This window comes from Coptis chinensis, chromosome 7 (genome assembly GCF_015680905.1).
Source record: "Coptis chinensis isolate HL-2020 chromosome 7, ASM1568090v1, whole genome shotgun sequence".
Taxonomy (NCBI): Eukaryota; Viridiplantae; Streptophyta; class Magnoliopsida; order Ranunculales; family Ranunculaceae; genus Coptis; species Coptis chinensis.
This window is the reverse complement of record NC_141462.1, coordinates 54,934,636-54,960,827: the sequence shown is the minus strand read 5'-3', so window position 1 is coordinate 54,960,827 and position 26,192 is coordinate 54,934,636. Positions and strand designations below refer to the sequence as shown.

General features: G+C 39.3%; 2 protein-coding genes across 2 annotated transcripts; both read left to right on the top strand.

Annotated features, from left to right (window-relative positions):
- The first annotated feature begins 16,517 nt into the window (after positions 1 to 16,517).
- LOC147488011 (uncharacterized) lies at positions 16,518 to 17,054 on the top strand. The gene has a single exon (XM_086574226.1). It carries the CDS (start codon positions 16,518 to 16,520, stop codon positions 17,052 to 17,054), a length of 537 nt encoding a protein of 178 aa, XP_086430352.1.
- A 2,876-nt stretch (positions 17,055 to 19,930) lies between these two features.
- On the top strand, positions 19,931 to 20,416 carry LOC147488010 (uncharacterized). Its single transcript, XM_086574225.1, has one exon. The coding sequence runs from the start codon at positions 19,931 to 19,933 to the stop codon at positions 20,414 to 20,416; it is 486 nt and encodes a 161-aa protein (XP_086430351.1).
- The last annotated feature ends 5,776 nt before the right edge of the window (positions 20,417 to 26,192 follow it).

The following is a 26,192-nucleotide window of genomic DNA, read 5'->3' as shown; positions in this document are numbered from 1 at the left end:
TCCATATAGACAGATCTAAGCATGTTTTATTGACCGCTCAAGCATCGTAAGTGGTAAATAGCACTCTTTGGTTGATTTTTCTCGTGACTTCTTAAGAGAATATGTAGATTGAAGCTAATTTTTTTCAATTATAACTACAATTTCTGAGGGGGATGATTGCATTTCCATTGGAGACCACACTTCGGACATCGGGATAAACAATATTAATTGTGGTCCCGGGCATGGTATAAGGTAAGGATATTCATTCCATTGATCAACAATCAATTGAAGATGTAATGACGACCCTCAAAACACGATTGAAGTATGCACTTTGAGAATCTATTGGCCCGTTTAGACTGGTAGGCTCATTATCTGATTTGCCCTTGTAGTATGCCACAAAATTATGTGGACTGGTGGTGCAGTGTGTGAACTGGTGGTGTGCAGTGTATGGTGGTGGACTGGTGGTGTGCAGTGTGTGGTGGTGGATTGCTGGTGTAGTGGTGTGACTGGTGATGCGGTATTGTGGTGCAGTGGTGTGTACTCTCTTCTACCTGTACAACTCTCTTTCTCTCTTGAAATCGTGGTCAATAGTGTTTCTCCTATCACACTCTGTTGTTATCCAGCTTCATTGGTCCTATGGAACATGAAGTAACTAGTTGCTCGTTTGTGTCTGTATATGATTAAGTAGGTGAGTCAATATCTTTTGTTTATCTTTTCCTTAGCTATTGGCACTTTTTATGACCTTGTTTGTTGTTTGTGGATTTTGGCGGCATAGTCAACTGCTTGTCTTTGATCTCTGACGCTTCCTCGCGTACATACCCTTGTATGCAATGTACCACATGTCGGCTATTGGCATTGTTTGGACTCTTCATTTGTTCCTATACCTACTACTATGAACAAAATGGTAGCATACTAGCAGGTAGTCCTTGGATTTTCGTACTATTTAATATTATCTCAATCACTCAATGTTTAAATGTGAATAGTCTAAAACCCGTCCCTTCTAATCAACTAATTATGGTAACTATTTTTTTTTTTTTTCTCGATATAGAGGAGCAATTGGTCTATTTGATGTGAAGTGGAGACGGTTGTAGGTTGAGGTTCAAATATATTAGGCGAGGAATGCTAAGGATAGCCTCTTCAACTCGAGGCTTGGAGCTACCCTATTGAAATACACTATTATTGGTGATTCCGGGAAAGACACCTACTAAATTCCAAAGGGTAAACGTAGTAAATTATCAAACCCGTTGTGTTTTCCTTTTATTTCAGTTCAAGGTTGGATTTTGTGCTGAAATTTGATGTTGTATGCTATAGGTTCCACTTAAAACTCTTCCTATTGGCGACAACCGTAGAGTGAAGGATCAAGGTTTGAAGACGCTGACATGAGTGTGAGCTCTCTCTCTCTCTCTCTCTCTCTCTCTCTCTCTCTATATATATATATATATATATATATATATATATATATATATATATATACAAGGAAAGTCGTTAGGAGCTTATTGAATGAATGTTACACGTTGTTTGGTATGACTTATGAGAAGCTATATTTGAAGGTACACTACACCATAATAGGATATTTGCAACACGCACCTTTTTTTTGATTTGCAACGATTATTTACCGTTAGTAAATTTCCAACGCTAAATAAAAGCGTTGGCAATATTATAAAGCGTTACTTTATTTGGTTGAATTTCGGAATTAATTGCCAACGCTTAAAAAGCGTTGGAGAAGTGTTACAAATTAAAATTTTGAAAATTTAAAAAAGAGCGAAAACGAAAAAAAGCGAAATATCATTGAGTTAAAAGCGAAAATTTCTTTCTCTCCTCCTCTCTCTAAAATCCTCCCACTCCCTATACTTCACCTCCCTCAAAAACCGTAAACTACCACCTCGATTTCCATCTAGCCACTGATTCTAATCTCAAATTATCTCAACACGGAGAGTATTTATCTGACGGCTTAATTTTATTCTCTCCAACCTGCTCAGAAATTTGGTGGGTCTCTAGATTTGAATTTGTTTTGGGGTTTGTTGATTCCGCAGGAATTTGATTCTTATCTCGAAGAACATTTTGGTAAGCCAGCTGTACCAAAGATCTAGGTCTTAGGGTTCCACACCATATACAATTTTGAGCTTTTCAACATCCCTTGACTTGCCCTAGTCTCATCCATCAATTTTGAAAAGGTCTATAGTTTCGTCTATTTTTGTTCATTTTTTTCCTTTTTCATACTATATGCTTTTCCCTCGCCAACATTCTCGCATAGTTTCCATTTTATTTTTTTTTTTTTTTATTTTTTTAAATTTATTTTGAATTAGGGATGGGTGTTTTGTACCCTCTCATCAGCATTTGGACATTTACTCTTTGTTTACGTTTAGTCAATTGTGTACATCATATCGTTTGCATTTTGGATTTTTAGATTTGTTTTTCAGTCAATAAGTCTGAGCCCTTAATTTTGTTCCAAGCTATATTAGTTTACGTAAACTTTGTGCCGTTGTTATCTACCAAAAGCTATTCAAGTATTTTTTTCCGAGAAGCTCTTATTCAAATGAAAATTCTGCGGTAGCTCAAGAGATAGAATCGAAGCGAAGTTTCAAAATGACTTTATCACTTTCGGTGGTAATCATCTTAATATCTTACAAGTTTGTGTACTAAGTTACTAACTTCTTAAATTCTAGCATTTTAGTTCTAGAATTTTAGTTCCATATATATATATATATATAAGCTTTTGCTCTTAAAAAGCATACTCATCATAGAAAAGTCATCCACTCATCCTAATAATCAATTTTTTTTCGCAAATCTAGATTTTACAACAGAGCATCTGTACGCCTTTCAAATCGACCGATCTAGCAAATCAACTTTTTAGATGAGTTCCATAGTTTTGGACGGAGACGGTGGGAACCGGAGGTAAAGCCTCTGTTAAAAGCAATCGGGCAAATGCTAGTATACTAGCTTACTAGCTTTAATAGCTTGTGTACTAGCCTGTTAAAGGAAGCAGGGTGCGCTGATTTGGGATGCTAACTAAGTAGATCGTGGCGGAGGTGCGAAAAGCAGCGGGCAACAAGTGGATCGGGCTAATGGTTTATTTGCTCGTTAGGCTTTCCCCGTTCAAAGCGGGCATAGGAACGCAGTTAAGCCAAACATAGAGCAAAGCTCAACCAATAGGCTATTTGCTATAGTTCAAAGCTCTGTTCATAGAAGGTCCGGAGACATGAGAAGGTGGTTTACTTACTTGCTGCCTTTAAGAGCAAAGGCGGTCTAGCTTCTTTGTTCCAAACCTTTCATGCCACCTAAAGGGAGAAACGAGATCACGAAGAATGGGCAAAAGGAGCAGATCAGTTGTTTACTTACTTTTTTGTACTAAGCGTGGCGTGATTTGTGTGTTAAAGGAGTACTTTATTTGGGCTGCTAAGTAGAAGTAGAAGCTATAGGCGGAAGGCTTTTCGCCTTCTTTGTTAAGTAAGGTGGAAGCTAGCTACTTGCTTGTTAAAGGTGCTTGCCAGCGCTATTTGTGGATCTGGAGTTCTGCCTATAGCCGATTGTGCTACTTTCAATCCTTAGTATTAGTAAGGATTAGGTGAGAGGGCGCCTATCTCATAGCCGTTTCTGTGCTTTTCGGATACCTTTCCATGCTTTAACAAGCCACTATGCACCTTGCTCTTATAAGCAAGTAGCTTTGATTTGGGAATAAAATTTGGAAGTAAAAGTAGTATGAGTTGAAGTGAAGGGCTAGTAAATAATGATAAGTAGAAGCGGAACACCGTTAGTTTTGAACAAAAGACGATGACTTGAGAAAGTAAGATCTCCGATCGTTGTCGGAAAAGGAGCTCTAATGGTACTTTAAAATAAGAATAATAGGGACTAATAGCCAAATCAGGCTTTTGAGTTTGTAGCTAGGCAGCTACTCTCTAACTTCCAGCTATTCTTCCTTCTCTTATGGGACTTGAAGCCAAGTAAAGGCACTTCTTTGTTGAGTTATAGTCTTTAAGATATGGGACTTAGGCGGGGAACCTCGCTTAAACAAACTAGTAATCTAATCAGTCATATAATCTTAGGCTTAAGCTACGACTTATCAAAGCCGACAAGTAAACTACCTTAACCCCTCGAAATCTAAGTAAGGAGTTGGCAGCGTTTGAGCTAGGAGTTGAACCAAGGCCGATATTCGGACTTAGAGATAGTAGTTCCCAAGTATGATATGAAATAGGAAGGATAAAGGCCTTGTCCTCATCTTCTTGTACTTTCATTTTAAGACTTTAGCATTATTTATTGCAGGTTTTACTTAGCCAATGCCATCGATTTAGACCGGGTACTTCTTGGTAGATTTCTTGACATGGGACCTTGGGGAACATTGATCCGGGTAATTTGCTCTGTTGTTCTTTTTTATTATTTGATTACAAATTTGTACTTTCGTGGTTTTTAAATGTTCTGTGAGAATGGATTATGCATCTAATGTAATTTATGAATATTACATGTGTAATGGACATCTGGACTCTGGCGAATATGGTACCAAAGTACATAGTAGGCCTAAGGTTTTCTTATGGAATTTTATTTGTTCTTGTAGGCTTTATCTGTTGGAATCTTTCCATATGTTCTAAAATTGCTACAAACATCAGCAATGGAATTGAGGCAAATTCTTGTTTTCATATGGACCAAGATCCTTGCTCTAGATAAGGTATTACTAAATAAGCCTTTTTTTTCTCTATGGTAATGTTTTGCTTCTAGTCCGGTCAACTTTGGGAATGATTTTCATTTTTACTTAAGGTATTCTTGTTAAATATGTAAATGATCTTTGCACAAAGATCTTTCTTTATCAACGGTGTATGGACATTTATCATGGTAGTTCATTAGCCTCTATGAAATGAAGTCTCGACTAGTTAGGTACCTATAAAAAAAGTGAGCTCTAGTTTATGAAAAGATCAACACCATCCTAGGCGCATGCGTAATAATTCTAAATAATTCTTGACATTGGATCTGATTCCTTCAGAGATGTTGGAGGGGACGAAGACTCGGATGACGATGAAAAGGTTAGGGCCGAAGCTAAATATTGTCAAAAGTCTGCTGACTTTTTGTTTCGTGATGGAAGCCCATTGGTTAGGGCAGAGCTTCTTTGTTGGTAAGTGAATTTGAGCCACTTTTCATGAGTGTAATGTTATTACATGAAAAAGGATGAATAATTCATAAGAGGGATGAAGAGTCATTACTTTTTAGTTTTAAGGGGATGTGGGTAATTTTGGCTTGAAATTAATTCTTCATGCACGTAAAGTACCATTATAACATTTTTCACACCCGCTTGGATCCGGTGGGCCGAGGAAAAATTATCGATGTTGTATACACTTTACCTATAAATTGTTAATTGCTCAAGTGCATTCTTTTGATGCTTTTTGCACGCTTTGCTTTTAGTCACAATAAGCACCAAGTCCATTGCTGCTGCCTATTGGAAGCCACAAATCAAACTCTCTACCGAAGTTCCTTACCTTCTTTGGCTAATATTAATGGCCCCGGTGGTATAATGGCACGGGCGATTACATGCGAGGTGGAAGTTCGGTTCCATCCCAAATTGGTCCTATTGAGGGTTGGTAGTGATAGTACATCCGTGGGTCGTGATGGAAGGGGTGGCCCACAAGCATCCCTCTTGCTACTCCCTGGTATAATGCATGGGTCTCCGTTATCGATGATTCGTCTCTCAAGATTCCGATTCGGCATTATGATAAATGATGCTGCTAGTAATGGGGTCATTAGCTATTCGAGATTTAGACCTCTTGACAATGGGATGTATTCTCAATGTGTCTTGGCCATGTGTACTCTAGCAAAGGACCCATCGCCTCGCATAGCTGGTCTTGGCGGCGATACTCTCAATGATCGGTATTGAACAAGTGATTGCGAGGACACTTCGATTTGGCGGTAGCAGTGTTCGCCCGTATATCCCACCATTTCATCTCCTTCCCCTAATCTTGCCGGACTAGCACGATCATCTTCTTGGTTTGACATGAATGCAGGTATTTAATTTTGGTTGCATTGAACTGGATTATACCAAAGGTTGCCGATGTGATCTTGGTTCTCAGATTCATCGTCATCAACTACATGATTTTCTCGTGATCTTTTTTGATCCCGGTGTTACGATCTATTATTGATCATTAAAATTTGTCACCGCCTTCTTCCCGGCAGGTGTCATTTACCTCGACATTTAGAACCCCACCTGTTAGTCCCCCTCGACAGAATTTCCTTACGGAATGCGTAGAGTTTGTTCTTTAGAGTTCGGACCGCATTTGCTAAACTCTCCGGACTTCGATTGGTCGATCCACTTTTAGGTGCTTTGCTAGTTCCGTGTTTTGAGATGTAGTTTGCTTCCACAATCAACAATATACAATTGGGCTGTGGTCATTTTTCGAGGTCAGCTTCTAATCAGCAGATGATAATGAAGAAATATTATCAAAAAGAGAACAAAAGGAAAAGCTTGCACTTGATCGCATAGCTAAATGCCAACGCTTCTTGTGAGTAAACTTTTTTGGTTATTTTGATTGGATAGAGTTCTAGTTTTATTTCGTTGTGGCTTCTATCTCAAGGGGGTGCGGCAACTTTGAAAGAGTTGAGGTTCCAAGACTTTGTTTTAAGTAGAATTTCATTGTTATGTAATGTATTGGTGTTGTAGTCCCCCATGCCGTCGGATATTAGAGTCTCGTAACTTAGTGCCATACTATGTGGAGGTCTATAATGTAACTTTGTCACATTTTATAACTAAATGAAATTTATTCTTACTAGTTGAAAACAAATGTTTTATTTCGCTCGTTGATTGTTTTCTTTGGTTTTTGTGACAATTACTAACGGTTAAAAGCGTTGCAAAGTTTTGCAACGCTTTTAACCGTTAGTAATTGTCACTTTGCAACGGTTAATAACCGTTGGAAAATTTGGTTTGCAACGCTCCCCTTGCTTTGCAACGCTTTTTAACCGTTAGTAATTGTCACTTTGCAACGGTTAATAACCGTTGGAAAATTTGGTTTACAACGCCCTCCCCTTGCTTTTGCAACGCTTTTAACCGTTAGTAATTGTCACTTTGCAACGGTTAATAACGTTGGAAAATTTGGTTTTGCAACGGCAAAACCGTTGCAAATATTTCCAACACTTTACCGACGCCCTATTTGCAACACTTAAAAAGCGTTGCGAAAATTATTCGCAACGGTTTTTTGCCGTTGCAAATAGCCTGTTATGGTGTAGTGTTAGCGTTTACAACATTGTCTCTGACACTCATACAATTAAACAGAGACAAACTTTGGTTTCGCTAATGACTGATTTTCTTATTGATGATATTCCTATGTCGAAAGCATTACTAGATGAGGAAAACGTCGATCTCTAATTGTCATTACCTCCCGGGGGCGATGACTTGAAATATTTATCGGATATATCAGCTACTTGCTAGATTTACACCGATAGTTCGCATATTAAGTCTGCTTCCGGTCTTGTTTGTGTCATCTTAAAGCTGAATGAAGACATAATTGAGAGGTCTCTACATTGGGGATTTGATGCGTCAAATAATATGGCCGAAGTCCTAAACTCATTCATTTGTGGTATACGCCTGACAACTCTTCAGTTGGGGGCGACTAAGTTACGATTAATTATTCTAAACTAGTCGCTAGCCAATTTGAATGATAATATGCGGCTCGCAATGATAGAATGGACGTTTATTTAGACTTCGTTCAACGAATTGCATGAAATTTTACATCTATCATTACTGTACAGTATCCGTGTTATGATGTAAGGCATCCTGATTCTATCGCATACTTATCCGTGGAAAATCAAGTCGTCACTGTTATGACAACACTGGATTAACCACTTATGCTGTAAGATAATTCCAACGAGCTTGGCACTGATAATGTCTCAATATCTACCGTCGACGATCATGCAGCTGACGATGCTCAGGAATTCCTGATGACTAAAAAACTCTATCACAGGAGCACAAGTCTCAATCCTATCCTTTGTTGTTTGGGCAGAACAAACAATTTACTAGGCCTCGAAGGAATTCATTCAGGACTATGTGAACACCACTCCTGGGGGCGAAGTCTCGCTCACATAGCAATGACCCAATGGTATTGGTGGCCATACATGCCAAAGGATGTTAAGCGTTTGTCCGAGAAGTGTGTGCCTTGTCAAACACATGATATATGATATGGGTCAATTTCTCGCGACGAAGCATCATCCAATCCATATACCTTGGTCATTTGCGAAATGGGGCTTTGACATTGTTAGTTTATTTTTGACAGCCCCTGACAGTGTTCGTTTCTTGCTCGTCACAACAAGTTATTTTACTAAGTGAGCGGACAAAATTAACAAGTTGGACGAAAAACCGGACAAAAATTTGTTAGTCTGTTTCCAGTTCAATAGTTTCTTTTCTGTTATCATCTTTGCAGTTTTCAAGATTTGGTGATCAATAAAGTCTTTCTTTCACTTCAGTTATAATGGCATAATTTTGTTTCCATCGCAACATTATTATCGCTACGGACAAAATCTGACGAAGTTACCGCGTTTAGTTTCGTCAGTCTAAGTTTGAACGCTTTTACGCTCGCTTAGTTCGTTACTATCTTTACGACAAAATTTGACGAAGTTACCGCATTTAGCTTCGTCAGTCTAAGTTTGAACGCTTTTACGCTCGCTTAGCCGTTACTATCACTACAACACAATCTGACAAAATTACCACGTTTAATTTCGGCAGTCTAAGTTGAACGCTGTTACGCTCGCTTAGTCGTTACTATCGCTATCATTACAAAATCGGACGAAATTACCACGTTTAATTTCGCCGGTCCCCTGTTGAACGCTTTTACGCCGCTTAGTCGTTACTATCGCTCGAACAAAATCGGAATCGTGATATTACCACGTTTAATTTCGTCGGTCTAAGTCGAACGCTTTTACGCCGCTTAGCAGCGTTACTATCGCTATTAACAAAATCCGCCGAAATTACCACGTTTAATTTCGTCAGTCTAAGTTGAACGCTTTTACGCTCGCTTAGTCGTTACTATCGCTACAACAAAATCTGGCGAAATTACCACGTTTAATTTCGTCAGTCTAAGTTGAACGCTTTTACGCTCGCTTAGTTCATTACTATCGCTACAACAAAATCTGACGAAGTTACCGCGTTTAGCTTTGCCAGTCTAAGTTTGAACGCTTTTACGCTCGCTTAGTCGTTACTATCGCTACGATAAAATCTGACGAAATTACCACGTTTAATTTAAATTGAACGCTGACGCCGCTTTTTTTTCGTCAGATTATCGCTCACGACAAAATCGACGAACTTACCACATTTAATTTCGTCCGCCTAAATTGAACGATTTTTACGCCGCAGTCGGTTACTTTCGGCTTATGTCAACATCGATGAAGTGCCCGTTTCGTTTAAATTCGGTTACGCATCGGAGCATTTTTTCGCTCAATCTAATTTTGCAAGCTTAAAGTTAGCATTGGGGGCTTTCATTCTATTTCGTGTCATCTATATAATTCAACAACATTGTGCGCTTGTGCGATCAATCAATTTTTTTTTTTTTTTTTTTTTTTTTTTTTTTTTGTGCCGATCTTTTTCTAAGGCATTTAAAAATTTTCCGAAAAAAAATTTTCGCCAACTTCATTAATTTTTCTAAGGCATTGTGCGCTTTTTCTCAACTAAAAACTTACATCGGCTTCTTTAATTCTTCTACGACATTAATTGTCGTCTTTAAATCTTAAAAATTTTTCTCCGTCGACTCTTTATGAATATAATTTGCTCGTAATACCACCGTTTCTCCGTGCGGCGAGAATTCGCATTATGTCACATTTCTCCAGCTTCATTATTTTTTCTAAGGCATTGTGCCGATCTTTCTGAACGAAAATTTTTCCGAGCGAAAATTGTCGTCAGCTTCATTATTTTTTCTAAGGCATTGTGCGATCTTTTCTCTGAAAAAATTTTCCGGCCGAAATTAAAATTTTCGTCACGTCGTATTTTTTCTAAGGCATTGTGCCGATCTTTCTCCGAAAATTTTTCCGAGCGAAAATTTTCGTCAGCTTCATTATTTTTTCTAAGGCATTGTGCCGATCTTTCTACAAAAAAAAATTTCTAAGCGAAAATTTTCGTCAGCGTCATTATTTTTTCTATGGCATTGTGCCGATCTTTCTCCGAAAAAATTTCCGAGCGAAAATTTTCGTCAGCATCATTATTTTTTCTAAGGCATTCTGCCGATCTTTCTACAAGAAATTTACCAAGTGAAATTTTTTGATAGCTTTATTATTTTTTCTAAGGCATTAAGCCGAACTTTCTGAGCGAAACTTTCCGAGGCTCATTTAACCGCTTTTTCTCCGTCGCGGCAAAAATTAAAATTCACGTTAATTTTCTAAGCGGAAACTTTATTGATTCTTTATTATTATTTTTTTTTTACTGCATTGTGATCTTTCCGTTCGAATTTTTCGTCAATATCATCGCTTTGCGTAATTCCGCCGTTTCAACTGCGGACGAAAATACAAATCTTTTTCGTTAGTCTTCGGACTTAACCAAAATTTGAAACTAACCGAAAAAAATTATTGACATACCATCGTTTCATTTTTTTTTTTTTTTTTGCCACCGCTTTGTCATATTCTCGAACTTTTCTCCATCTTCTTGGTGACCCAAATAACTCAATAATTGTGCAATTTCTTTGCTAACGGAATTGCACTCCAAGAACTTAATTGTGAGTAAGCCGCTACTACTTCATCTTCTTCAACTTTCGTTTCAAATTCGTTACACTTCATCCATCTCAAATTTCTCGACTCCTAGTATTTTTTACGTATTTCCTTCCGACCATCCATCTACAAGTTCCGTGTAGTCATCCGATATCCTTCCTTCTTTCCACCTCACCAAGTCTGCGTCGTTATCGAAGTTTTCTTCTCGAGTATTTTTCGCCGTAGTAGTACACTAGTCCTATCTGCAAAACAAACAAAAACCGAGTCGATAGGTCAAAAATCGGGTCGAAAAGCTCAAAACCGGGTTCACTGGGGCCAGATATAATGTAACACAGGTACGGTGCCCCTCCTTTGCTGGTGTTGCACCGTATCTTGTGGGTTATTTCATTTTTCCGCATGCACTGGACAAGGGGTGTTAAGTGCGGTTATGATGCCCCCCTTTACTAGAGATGCACCATATCGTGTTTAAAGTTTCCTTTTTGAAACCGCCAGCGCTTCTTCTTCCACTTCGTCTGTTTTCACTTCCAGAGCTTCCACATAAGCCTAAACGGCACGCTCTCAACAAACCAAGGATTACACTGATAACTCAAGCTAGCGTTAGCAATACCGAAGGCAAGCAAGCGGAGGAGGGAACTCTGTTGCCGACTTTCGCTCGCCGTTAGCAGCCCTTGCTTATGAAATCACTAGCTTGCTAACCTCCCTTAAGGGCTCCCACAAGGAGTCGACCGAAACTGCAAGCATAAACTGAAAGCATAAGCAAGACAAGACAAGATGAGCTAAAGTTAGCGGAACGTATCGAGCGTCACTTTAGATCCTGTTGCAGCTGTAGCCTACCCCCCAAAGCCCGGTCGAAGTGCTATCAAGCCAGTAAGAAACGAATTGGTTTCTGGTGAAGCAGCTGAAGGTCGAGAGCTTTTCTACGAATACGCTCAGTCTTTCCTTCACCATCCCTAGTCCAAGGAAGTTTAACCCCTGGTGACTGCCTTACATAGGGGTCTTGAAGAGCCTAAGCACCTACTCCTGCCCTTACCGATTCGGTTTCTACTGAAGCGAAGAGCTAGCCAGCAAGTAAGAAGTCGGTATCTGCTTCAAGGGCGAAGTCAAGTAGCCGGAGCATAGTTCAACAGGCCATGCGTACAAAAACTAAAAAAAAAAAAAAAACCAACAGCAGCATACCGCGCGACGTACCTGCTAGTCGAAACAAAAGACGGAGAAGAAGACGATGAGGCGAGGGGTTACCTGGATGTAGAGGCGACAGAAGACGAGGTTGAGTATCAGATATAAGACCGCAGCTTTTCTTCGTCGAACCTGCGGGTTTGGATGAGTCTCTCCGTTATCTTTTATTTATACTTTCCTTGCGCTGGTCCGGTCTTTCTGTCGGTGTATAAGTCTTCCATCCAAACTGACTTAAGATGGGAGACTCGCTGATAAGCGTGAGGTAGTCTTGATAAGATTTCGAGTAAAACATCACTGATAAGATTCACTTTGGTGTTTGCAATGAATGGGAGTTTCTAAATCGGTGAGCTTTCCCCTACAATTTCGGAATTCAATCGGTAAGGCATGTGCATAACAACGACTTCATGCTGCTCACGTCCCTCACCTTCTATTTATATTTTTTTTTCAATTCAAATGCTTAATGGCCCAACCAAGGTCCAACCAACAATTCAAGCTAGAGAATCATGTCATCAGGTCATGTGCTCACGCCACTAAACCTATATAAACTTGAAAGGCCATTCGTGATGCCACCAATGCATTTCTTTTTTCGCTTTCAAACGAAATTTACCGACGACACGCACGGTTTTTCCCGTCACAATGGTTTAATACTTTGGAGAACACGGTGGTGTTTTCTTCTCTAAGATTTCTGCTAAGTGCACGATTTCTCTGTGTTCATCTTTTAATATATACTGTTGGTTCGGTGTTTACGTCCGTATGTAATTACGCTAGCCAAACCGACTTCATGTGCAAGACTTGATGATAAGCCTTATCCAATCCGGATTTAATTTAGGAGTCCTAGTTTCGTAGTCTTTTCACGTGACATCTTTTCGTTATTTCGACATATCAATTCCTCTTATTTCGCTCCGCGCAATTCGCCAATTTATGTCCGCCTCGTCGGATAATTCGCGATTTTTCCTACATTTAATTTTCAACGGTATAATCCGGAAGTATCGCTATTCCGCTGGCATGCTTCATCGCATTCAAATTTCGCGTTATCACGGTGGCCAGCCGCTTTATTACATTTTCGCCAATCAATTTCTTTTGCAATTGTATTTATGTGCATCTTTTATTCTATCTATGCGTTTCGCCGCTTTTTATTTAACTATCATCATTGCCCGTGATATCGTTAATTTGATTTTTCATTTCCGCTAATTCCCGAATTTTTTCCGATTGTCTATTTTCTTATCGCTTACGCTCACACGACATTTTGTTATACACTCCGTTTCCTCTTTTTATTATTTCACGCGTTTCCGTGATTTATTTTCTCTTCTTTGCCATGAACTTTGTTCGCCTCGACAAAGAGGGGCGGTTTCACCCCACCTACGCATAAAACGTCCATTGGTATGAGTCTCTATTTTATTCATTTAATCGACCGGGCTAAAGCCCAATTTGTAATACCATGGATCAATGTACAAAGCCCATTAACTCATGTGTCTAAAGGCTGAACCTTAGCCACATGGCTTGCCCACTAATGTACATTGATTTATGTCCGGATTCATTTCTTATCAAAGAGATAATTATCGGAGAGTTATATTCTATCACAATGACTCAAGCTACAAGAATACTTGAACTACAAGGATTCTCTACTCTACCTATATAAATACAAATCTATTTTTCATTCAACTACGTTCGGTGAGACTTGATCCCACCGATAATTTGGGTGCGTAGGCAACCGCAAGGTCTGGTCTCATCATTCCCCGATCACCATCATTTTTCTAATTACTTTTCTACGTTCTTCGTCTTTTTCATCAACACTTGGTGTTTTGATCATATTTGGTCGAAACACTTCCCATTGGCTCTAAACAGCCTCCTGATGTGTATATGCTTTGCAACTGTCTCATTGCAATAGCTAAGACATGTTATCTTATGTGCAATGGGAAAAGAATACATGTAAGTTGAGATATAACTTAATCAAGCAGCTGCTAGAGATTATGTTAGGTTGGACTTAGATTGGCCACATGTCTAACCGCACCACTTCTTTGGAGGCAAGTGGTTATACGTCGAGGGGGATGGGACTTTTGCCCAGATATAGGGCGACACTGACGGCAACCCTACCTATGTGATTGGAGATCCCATGAAGTAGGTTCAAAGGGAAAAACAAGTCACTTCGTCATCCTGCAGTACTATCTTCTTATTTATTTATGAGACGTCCCACCCTATGACGAGATGATACTATAGTAAACTTTGTATAACTAGAATTGCAATGAGTAAGGATGAGTTATAACTCTTATTGGAATCCATAGTCCATTTTATAATGAGATAGTGTATTTTAACTGCAATGTACACTTGATGGATATCCACCTACGTGAAATGTAGAACTGGGTCGGGTTCTTATGAGTATACGGGCAAGTACTCTAGAGCATTCATGGAACACAGGCAGCGCAAGGGCCAAAAAGCACAACACCGCAGAACAGGCATATAATGAAAGAGCAATGTGGGTGCATGTCCTCTATTTTACTACAAGGGAATGTTGGTTCAAAGATTTTTAATCCACCACTTTCAATGCATTATAAGATATGTTACCTTATGACCGGTTCAAGCCCCAGAAGCACCGAGATCTTATGCATTGTTTTTTCGATTCTCTCGGCATTTCGTTAACCCATTTCTTTTGTAATATCCTATTCCAAAATAGTGGGGACTATTAGTATTTTGAAATAGTGGGGGATTGTTGGAATCTCTTGTGTATTTCTAAATACTAGTGTGTGTGCAAAAGTGGAGGAGATGAACAAATGGTGTTCTCTCCACTTTAGTGCATAGTAGATAGTACCACATTGGTTATCCACCACATCGGGTAGGGTTCTGGCTTGGGCTTCTTGTTGTGGGTAGTGGTTTGACCAATAGCCTAAACTTGTTTTGCCTTTTTCTTGAGCGACAAGTTTTTGGTGTTCTATTAGGAGTTGGTCTCTCTTCCTCCTAACCTCTATAAATAGGACCATGAGTCCATAGAGAGGATAGACTTGATCGAAAACTCAACTCGGAGAAACGAAAAACTCAAACCGGGTCCTTTTCTTCTTCTTCTTCTTCTTCGCCACCGGCCGAGAGAGAGTTATATTGTTGTTCTAGAGGGTAGTATGTTCTAGTGCAAAGTCAGGCTGTTGTTAACCATTGAATCCTGTGAGGAAGACGCCACTGTTGTCTTTCTACACCATTGGAAGGGGCGAAATCTTTCCTTAAGGACAGCCTAATCCGCGCCTTGGTTATTCCCAGTTACTGCTGTCCTTGTTTCTTCATTGCTACTATTCCTTCTGTTCTACTTTAGTTGCTGTGTTCATACAACTATTCTAACACATTCGTGTTCAATGACCAAGTCCTTTGACTGAGCAAGTGGACACCAAATTTCAACACAAACAAAGAGAACCATTCAAATGCTTTAGTTTGGATTAAATTCCATGTCTGAGTTTGGAATATTGGGAGATTAAAACCCTCTTCTCTTTGGCTAAAGCTATTGGTAGGCCAATTCACACCGATGAGAATACTGCGAAACGTACTCTTGGGTATTTTGCTAGCGGACTCGTGGATTTGGACCTGACTAAGAAAATTCCAGATAAGATATGGGTGGAAGTAGAAGGAAGAAATATTTCTTTCTGGCAGAAGGTCGACACGGGTAAACTGCCGAAATTTTGCAACCATTGCAAAAGAGTTGGACACTTGGTGACCGAGTGTAGAATTCTGAAGGAAGACTTGAGCAAAAACGAAAAGGAGAAAGAATCTCAGAATCATGAGGAGGTAGCACAGGGGCAGAAAAAAAGAAACCGGAAAAAGAAGAAGCAAGGAGAGAAGGAGAATGGGGCACCTGTTACAGGAACCACTACTTCAGAAAAAGAGAACACGGTGTCAAAAGTTAACCATGAAATCCCTGCTCTTAGGGAGGAAGTGGGGACAAGACCTTCAACTGTTTTGGAGGAGGGTAATACATCGGAGTCTCAAGGTATAGAAGAGAAAGATCCAGAGGATGTAAATGAAGAGGAATCTGATTCAGACACAGTGGTATCGGCTACTGAATCTATGCCACAAGATGAACTGGAGGTGGAGATAATCGAAGACTCAGTTATTGAGATAGCTGAAGGCGGGAATCTAGTTGTCATGTTACCAAGCATTGAGAGCTTCAACCAGTTTCCACCTGAAACGTTGGAAGAAGAACACATTGCCACTAACAGTGTTGAAAGTTCTCTAAGACAAGTAAATGAGGCCTTATCGGTGACTAACAAATTTCAGGTCCTTAAAGAAGTAGGAGAGGCAGATGAGTCTCTTCAGGCAGGGAAAAGAATGGAAACAAATGTGGCAAAGAATGTGATGGTGGACAAGGGCAAAACCAGTAGCATAGATGGTACTGCTCAAGTCATGAAGAAGAAGAGCTTTTCTGTTCCTCCTCTAAAAACCAGAGCACAGTTGAAAGTTCAATTTAGCCCCTCCATTCCTAGTTCTAAATGAGGATCATCTACTAGAACGTTAGAGGAATCATAAAACTCACAACAAGAGATAGACTCAAGGAGTTAATTGCTTCCCACAGTCCTGATGTAGTGTGCTTAGTTGAACCTCTCATCAGACCATATGTGAGTATTTTAGATGTCTTTTGTTCAAATTATTTTGAAAATGTTATTATACATAATGACTCTCTTGATAGATTGGGCAATATTTGGATTTTCTGCAAAAAAGGAGTTCAAATGAAAGTGCTCAGGTGTGCTGAACAGCATATCACAGTTAAGATAGAGAACTGTGTAGTTTCTTTTATCCATGCCAATTGTTATTTGGTTAATAGAAGAGAATTATGGACAGATCTGAGTGTTGTCTCAACAATTCTTCCATGGGCTGTGGTGGGAGATTTTAATGTGGTTTTGAGGAATGAAGAAAAGAAGGGTAGAAGACAAGCTAGCAGACTTGCGATGCATGAATTTAACTCATTCATTAGTTCTGCAGACCTTATGGAGAGTAATTATGAGGGACTCTATTTCACATGGTGTAACAATCAATGGGGTGCGAAGAGAGTGACATCGAAACTGGATAGAGCATTTTATAACGAAGCTTGGAATCTCAAGTTTCAAGGATGGAAATATCGAGCTGGATCAAGGCATGCTTCAGATCATTCCCCATTTGGAATGAATCCACATATACCAAAACCCAAAAACATACCATTCAGATTTAATAAGATGTGGATTGCACACCCTTCTTTTATGGAACTGGTCTTGGAACCAGATTTTTGAAGAGGGAAGACTTCCACCGATCCTCAAGGTTATGAAAAAGCTTCAAAGACTGAAAGGAGACCTTAAGAAATGGAACCATGAAGTCTTTGGCTTGACAGATGTTAATATCAGAAAAGCACAAGAAGAGTTACTGAGAGTTCAAATTGTAGCTGATCATCAAGATAGAGAGAATGAAGAGTTACTTAGTGCAGTGGTTCCAAAAGAAGTAGACCTAAACTATGCAAGAGACAACAGAGCGTCGCTTCTCCGACAAAAGAGTAGGACCAAATATGATGAAGATGGAGATCAAAACTCAGCTTTTTTCACAATATGTTGAGGTTGAGACAAGGGGCCGCAATGATATCTGAACTAGAACAAGAATATGGTACTCTCATAACAGATTACGAACAGATGAAGGAACATGTCAGGGTGTTCTTTGAAGAGAAATACCAAGAAAAACCAGTAACTAATGATCCAGAGTTGTTAAATGTTGTTCCCAAGGTGTTAACTGAAGAAGATAACTATCTTCTTACTAGAACACCAGATTATGCAGAGATACAAGCATGTGTTTTCAGCATGAATAATGATAGTTCTCCGGGACCTGATGGGTTCCAAGGGCATTTCTTTCACAAGTGCTGGAGTATCATCAAGGTGGATGTATGTGTTGCAATTCAATCTTTTTTCATCCAGGGCGCTATTCCTAAAGGGTTGAATTCCAACTTTATCACCCTTATACCAAAGGATCGAGAAGCTAAGAAACTCAGCCAATATAGACCAATATGCATGGGGAATTTCTTAATGAAAATAATTACTAAAGTGCTACAACTGAGGCTGAACTCCATAGTAGGCAAGATTGTGACTAAGGAGCAGACTGGGATTTGTGCCAGGGAGATGTTCACAACAAAGTATTTGCCTAGCCTCGGAACTGATGAATGAGTTAACGAAGAAAAAACATGGGGGGTCAATTGCGATAAAGCTGGACATTACACAAGCTTATGATACAATGAACTGGGATTTCCTCTTCAAGGTCATGGGTAAGCTAGGATTTAATAATAAGTGGATTAAGTGGATAAGAAACATTGTAAGTTCAGCTTACATATCTATTTTGTTCAATGGGGGGTCCAATTGGGTGCTTCCCAATGAAGAGGGGTCTCAAGCAAAGGGATTCTCTGTCTCCACTGCTGTTTGCCATTGCTGAAGATACATTAAGCAGAGCGATCACTCATCTCAGAGATTCAAACCAGTTGAAGCCAATGGTAAATGTTAAAGATGTTTCAGCCCCTAGCCACCTGCTCTTTGCAGATGATATCATTATATTTGTTGGAGGGGATATAAGAGGGATGAAATGGCTTAATCTTATCCTGGAGAGATATCAACAAGCCTCTGGGCACTTCATGAATAAATCAAAAAGTAAAGTTTTCTTTGGTAGTTTCTCTAAGCCTAGAAAAGAAAAAATAATGGAGGAACTTCATATGGTGGAGGGTGTTCTCCCAGAGAAATACCTTGGTATATCATTACATCAAGGTAGAGTGACCAAGGCCTGGATAGCCCCAATCATTGATAAGATGAAGAGAAAGCTCACTAGTTGAAAAGGGAAAATGCTCTCCTTTCAAGGAAGTAGTACATTCATCAAATCAGTATTGTGTAGTATTCCCATCTATAATATGGCAATATACAAGTGGCCTAAATCAATAGTGAAAATGGCAGAAGCAATCATGAGAAATTTTCTATGGTCGGGGGATCCTACCGCTAGAAAAGGAGTGACAGTTAGCTGGGAAAAAGTATGCAAGCCGGTACAAGAGGGTGGTTTGGGAATTAGAAGATTACAGGAGATGAATAATGCTATGTTAATGAAACTGGATTGGGCGGTACTCAATGGGGAAACTGACTTTGCTAAGTTCATGCAAGCAAAGTATTTCAATCTAGATGGGGAGATCATCAATTTCTACAAACCATCATCTATATAGACGGGTATATAAAAGGGGCTCTGGAAGAAGTATACCCAAGATCTCAGTGGGTGATTGCAACTGGTGAAAGGGTGGATATATGGAGACACAATTGGTTAAGTAAATCTTCCTTGAAAGAGAAGCTTAACATATGCAGGAAAGATTTAAAAGGTTGTACAACAAAAGTTTGTGATCTTCTAGTGGCTGATAAGTGGTGCATCCCACAACCAATACAAGATATATTGTCTGATATAAATTGGTCGGTGAATTCTGTTCTAAAGTGTGAGCCAAATTGTGAAGACCATCTAGTTTGGTGCCCGGACAACAATGGAAACTTTTCCACAAAATCTGCTTATGAAGAAATCAGGAGGAGAAATCCTAGAATTGGGTGGCATAAACACATTTGGAACAAGTATATACATCCTCGAATGGCTGCATTCGCATGGAAGATCCTCAAAAAGGGAGTTGCTACAGATGAAAGAATTTAGAATAATGGCATTCGACTGGTTTCATGTTGTAGGCTATGTAAAGCTCAGGTGGAAAATAATGAACATCTTTTATGCCAGTGTTCATTCTCGCAGCAATTGTGGTCGTGGATTGCTCAAGCATTTGGTGTTTCACAAAGGCTGCAGAATTTTAGTGAAGCAATGAAACTGGAAAAAAAATTGGGGTTCAAGAGTCCAACATATTTGGAACTCTTGTTTGGTGACTGGGCTTGTTAGTATCTTGAAGCAGTGAAACAAAGTTCATTTTGATAACAAGACTCCTAAGATCGGCGAATGTAAACACTTTGTGAGAACTCAAGTTATAATATCTGCAAGTAAATCAAAGGGTGGGAGTGCTCACACTGCACAGGAACAAAAGACGCTTCAGTTTTGGAATGTAAGTCCAAGAAGAAGGAAAGCCCCTCAGGTGAAACAATGTTCTTGGATTCCACTAGAACCCGATATCATGAAGTTGAACACAGATAGGGCTTCTGCCGGCAACCCAAGTATGTCTGGTATAGGTATCTCATATAGAAATAGTTTGGGAGAATTTAAGCTATCAATTTGCAAGAATATTGGTGTGGGAACAAGCTTTAGGGCAAAGTGTATGGCAATTGTGGAAGGAGTTGATCATGCAATCCTTAAGGGTTATAGACTTTTGTGGGTAAAAATTGATTCTGAAGTTGCTGCCAAAGCCTTCAGTACTGGTAACTTACCATGGGAGCTAACTCCAAGATGGAGCTATTGCCGGAAAGAGTTGCAAACATTCAAGATTTCTACAGTGTGGAGAGAAGCTAATACGTCGGCAGATGCATTGTCTAAGAAAGGTGCAACCCTACCCCTTCAGGAGGCTGTCATTATGGAAGGGAAGCCCCAATGGTTACACAAGTGGGAAGCTCCATTTGAAATATTTTACCGATTTTGTTCGTTCAAAATACTTGTATTAGTATGAGTATTATGTGAGATTTGATTGAATTAGGGGGGTGCAGTATGTTGCCCTACCCTAAACACATGTACTTAGATCTTTTTTAATGCAATTCAACTTACTTAGCAAAAAAAAAAAATGGCTAATGAATTGGTTAAGGATCATGCAATATTTATGAGGTTATATACTTAGAACTAAACGACGAAGTCTATTCACTAAACAACTATGAGAAGAAGATGTCTTTCATTAAAATGTGGTGCTATGCAGCATGATAAGAGCCCAAAACTATAGTTTTAACCCTTTAATAGTCATACTTTTAGACCAATTATGTGAGTAATAATTAAGAGTTAACACTGATTACGTGTTTTTATGCATTTCAGGCTTCAAAGTCCATTATGTGCGTAAATGTGCCACTTTAGCGAGATAAAAAGAGCAAAGGTCGGTTACTAAGGAGTTTCGTAATTAAAGGCCAAGTTTCGAAGACAAAGCCTTTCTAAAAGCCCGGTCAAAAGCTGAAAAGTCGACGCGGCCTAAACAAAGACACAAAGTCAACAGAACTTCCGGCGGACATATCTTTGGACTCGGACTCGAATGGGGCCTACCTTATGTCAAAACGACCGGCTCGGAAAGAGCTTTCCAATGGTCTAAGCCTTGATCCAATCAGAGGAGCATAAGTGGAAGAAAAGTCTATGGAAGCCAACTGCAGCTGAAGAGGCCTTTTGTGACTGAAAGAATAGGGTTTTGGGCACGATTCTGCGCCCAAAACATGGCTCCAAGCCCATGCACGATTTTTGGATCTGAATGTATAAAAACAAAAGCTTAGTAGTTAGTTAATGGTAGATAGTTAGACCTAGATTAGATTTAGATTAGTTAGCCTCCATTAATGAATTCTAGATCTAGTTTTTCATGTAGATTAATTAAGTTTAGTTCCATTTCAACTATTGTATTAGATTAAACCTTTGAATCTTGTTCTTCATTTTGATTAGATCAATAAAGTAGTATTTTTTATCAATTTCAATTTTTGTCATTTCCATTCCTAGATCTAATTTCAATTCCTGTCTTTATTTCAATTGAGTCATTAAATTAGATTTCATTATTGTTTAATTAAGTAAATTTCAATTCTTTATATCATGTTTAGTTTAAATGTAATCGGAAATGATTGCGTGATGATTCTCGGCTAAACTTCCATTAGAGGGGGTTGAGAAGCCTTGATGAAAGCTTGATTCCGAATATCGTAGAATCGTCGTAATTTCCTTTCCACTCTAGAAACGATTAGTTCACCATGAGAATGGGTTTAATCGTTCACATGTTAGTTATGAATTGGTAGGAATGCCATGTGTAATTAGGGATTAGGAAGAACCAATTATTCTGCAAAGCAGTTCAATTCGGATTACGACGATTCATCGTTAATAGGATTAAGTCGAGTTAAGGTGGAATCAATCCCCCTCTAACTCCTTATCATCGAATCAACGTATCATTCCCTTAGTTATTCCCATCGTCGACTAGTTGCATTTAGGTAGGTAGTTGCATCGTAGTCTAGTTGCCTTTTTCGTAAATCTCTCATTAGACTTTAAGTAGATAGTACGAACACGTGAGAACATAGCATGCGGAAGGACTAAGAGTGGAACGAATCACTCTACTCCACTATATCTCATAGACTTGAGAGTAGAAAATCTTTGATAAATATGAGCATCATAAGATTAGTTTAGTTTACTTACGTTTTGAGTTCATCGCTTTATTTTGTAGGTAGACTATTCAATTTTACTTTTATCAAATGGCGCCGCTGCCATCTTAGTTTCACTTTCGTATTGTTTTCGTAGTGTTAGTACTGTTCTTAAAGTCCCATTACACCCACCCACCCTTGTTTGATTCATACTGTGGTTGTCCATTTCAGAGTTGAAAAATTCGGGTAAAATTACACCGAATGCTAGCTTCCTCCTTGAGACCAATTCCCTATAGCACGGAGCAAGAGCGACCCCATTCCATGTGGAGCGACCAGCCCTAAAACACTGTAATTTGAAAATTACCGGAGCGACACGACGCTTTATCCGAAAGCGCCCTTAACAAAAAATTTTCGGTTTCGACAGTTTTGATTCGAACTTTGATCTTTCATATTTTTCAGTGTTCTAACCTGCTATATACACTGAACAAGCGTAAACAAGACGCTATTCATAAGCGAAAGCAAGGACGCAAATCGGTATTCCTTTCTTCCACACCTCGCTCTCTGTTAGAGGTTTATACTAGTATATCGAAATTAATTGGAGTGTTGATGTGTTTAACTAAGTTTGGTTTTAGCCTTGTATGAGATTAAGGTCCGCGTAACAAAAACACCGAACGTAATTACACAACAACGTCAACAAACAAGTCTATCTAGTATACCACCCACTACACCTCTAGCTACTATTTCACACACATCACCCACGACCAATGCCCGGCGAAGAAGAGAGGCCTTTCTCGACTTCTACAAAGCCTTGGCGATAGCCCCAAATCGTGCATCGTTATAGCGGACCACCGGGGATTTCGAATCCCCCAAATATTTTAATTTGTTACCCGTTTTCATGGATTAGACCATGAAAAACCTTATCGGCTACATCGTAGGATTGAACAAGTCCTAACAACATTCCACCATCCTACGGTTGGTGCGGAACAAATTAAATTAAGGGTATTCCCTTTCACCTTAGCCCGATAAAGGCGGCGTCTTGGTTAACGCCCAAAACGCCTAATTCTGTGGACTCGTGGGCTAAACTTGTTCAAATTGTTTATGGAACATTTTTACCCACCCCTAAAGACGGATGAGATGCTTTCCAAGATTCATTTCTTTTCGACAAAATCCTCATGAAACATTTTCGAGGCTTGGAATCGTTTCACCGATCTCCTTATAGAGTGTCCACATCATAACTTAGCGAAAGACACGTTAGTTCGTGCTTTTTTCAAAGGACTTCTACACCACCATAAAGAAGTCCTTGACATAATGAATGGGGGTAGTTTCTTAAGCAAAGGAGCTTCGAGGCTTATAAATTTTTAGAGGACCAAACTAAAAGCGAAATAACAACCGGGGGTAGTGGACGATTACTCCCTCCGCTAGTTCTTCTTCAATGATTAAAATTACCAAGATGTTTGAGGTTAAATCAGATCCTCGAGCTTAAAACTCTAATTGAATCCCTCACAAAAGGTAGAGGCCATTTAAATGCGGCAAAAGCCAATCCCCATCATGAATGTAAATTCAAATCCATGTAGTTTCGTTTGGAGCCCCGACGAGCATCCCGACTCCCATCGTCCCTATAGCCTATGAACAGGCTTGTTCCATTAATAGTGAACCTAACGCCCCTTGGAGACAAAATCCCAACTTCGGTTGGAGAAATAACCAAAACGTCACACCTCAAGGGTACAATAACCAATATGTTAGGCCTACGCACAGCTTTAACCAAGCCCCACTACGACAAGGACAGGGTCAGGGGAATTTTAATAATTATAACAACCAAGTGCAACCTCGACAAGGTCAAGCACAAAGTCAAGGTAATTATAATAATTATAATGCTAATAGAGGTATCGTTCCGGTAAATAATAACTATCAAAATCCACCCATAAATAATTCATGTGAAATAGTTCCAGTCACACCACCCGTGACTACTACACCCACACAACCGGATCGTCTTGACACCTTCATACAAGTGAGCCAAAAACTTTTCCAAACCATGGCTCAATCTAACCAACAGCTTCTACAATCCGTTAATAATTTAACCAAACAGTTGGCTCAAGATAAAGCCCAACCCAAAGGTGTGTTTCCAGGTAACGAAATACCTAATCCTAAAACAACAAATACAGCCTTTGAGGTAACCGATAATACTAGTAATGAGTATGAAAATGTAGGTGAGCTAAAGGCCATCACCACCCTCCATTCTGGCAGAATGGTTGATAACAAAGTAACTATGCCTATAGTTACCCCACCAGTAGCCCCTACACCTGTTATATTACTAGATACCGAAATAGAAACTGAAGAGCCTACCACTGTAGAGGTACCAATTACAACACAACCTAAGAAACAGGAAGCCACGGTTAAACACCCAGGTAATACCATTGCTAAATATAGACAGAAACCACCGTTTCCACAAAAATTAGCCATGTTAACTAGGGATACAAATTACGAGGAGATTAGGGATGTTTTCAAGAATCTAACTATAAACCTTCCCTTCCTCGAAGCTATAAAAAAGCTACCACACCATGCTAAGTTTCTTAAGGAATTGTGTACTACTAGGCGTAAGACCAATATACCAAAAGACGCTTTTAACGTAACAATTCCCAACTCTATCCGAACATAATGGAATTGTTAAGTACAAGGACCACAATGTCATCCCCATCATCTAAATGCACCTTAGGAGATTCTTATACGACGACCGCGTTATTAGACTTGGGGGCTAGTGTCAACTTACTCCCGTTTTATTTGTATAGACAAATAGGTCTAGACGAGATGCAACCCACTAGAATGACGTTGTAATTAGCTGATCGGTCTATTAAGTATCCTAAGGGTGTCGTCGAAAATGTTCTGGTAAAAATTCAGGATTTTTACTATCCGGCTGATTTTGTCATCCTCGACACAGAAGTCGTTAATGACTCTGTCCCGATCATCTTAGGGCGACCTTTTCTGGCAACTGCCAATGTGCTCATTAATTGCCGCGATGGTTCAATGTCCATGTCTTTTGGCCATCTTGCTGTTGAAGTCAATGTTTTTAAAACAAGGACACAGTTACCCGATTCGTCTATGGATGGAGAGGTTAGCATGATCGAGAGCGTTGCTCGAGATTATTTCAATAACACGTTCCCTGATAATCATATACCCAAATTTCTTTCCTTTGGAAGATCAGACTCCAATATTTCCATCCCTACACTAGTCGATACACATATTACGGATGATGAGGAGATAGATGACTTTCTCAAAGATATAGAGGACTATCATAGTAACGAGGATATGACCAATCTAGATGAGCAATTCGATGAGTTTCTTCGAGAAGGTGATGAATCACCCTATCAAGAACTACTTTGCACAACATCCACCTCGATTCCCCTCCTTCCACCCTTTCAAAGGAATCCCGAGTTTGCACTAGATCCTGTTGTTTCTTCTGTGCTTCATAATTTTTTAAATCCACCTAGTAAACAAATACTACAGAAGGACAAACCATTTGACACCTTCATTTTCAGAATTGAGACAGTCCCTACACACACAATGAATGAGTTTTGTGCTAAAACCACATCCTCATTGTTTACATGTGTCATCTTTCTACAACTTATCCATATCCACCATATTCTTCACAACCATTCACTTTTCCACACTTATTTACTAGAACACCCACTCATTCAAAAATGAAAAATAAGGTGCATGATAGGTTACGTAATAGGGTTATCCGACTTCGCTTCCATTTCACTAGGTGGAGTCATAGGAAATCTTGGTGCTTGATTGTGTTTGGATATATTTTCTGTGATATTTATTTATGGAATGATCCACAATTATTTCGGTTGTTGATATATGATAAACTGCATGTTCATACATACGTCTAGATAAAGTCTCGAGTATCTGACTATAAACGACTCAACTTTTGTGGTTGGTACATTTTCTTTCATTTCCATATATTGGTAAGTGCACCATTAAGGTAACCGGGCCCTCTCTATGGAGTGTGTGGCTGTAAGTACCGGATCCGAAGTCCACATTTGACATAATTCACTTTTTCCACTCTTGCATGTTTTATCGGATTTTTGAGTCATGTTTCTCTATGGGGTGAATTATGTCCTTCTTGTTTATTGTTTTCTT

Bases quoted from the DNA above. Each gene is read 5' to 3' on its own strand.
- LOC147488011 (XM_086574226.1), top strand. From the start codon at position 16,518: ATGAAAGTGCTCAGGTGTGCTGAACAGCATATCACAGTTAAGATAGAG.
- LOC147488010 (XM_086574225.1), top strand. From the start codon at position 19,931: ATGAAGTTGAACACAGATAGGGCTTCTGCCGGCAACCCAAGTATGTCT.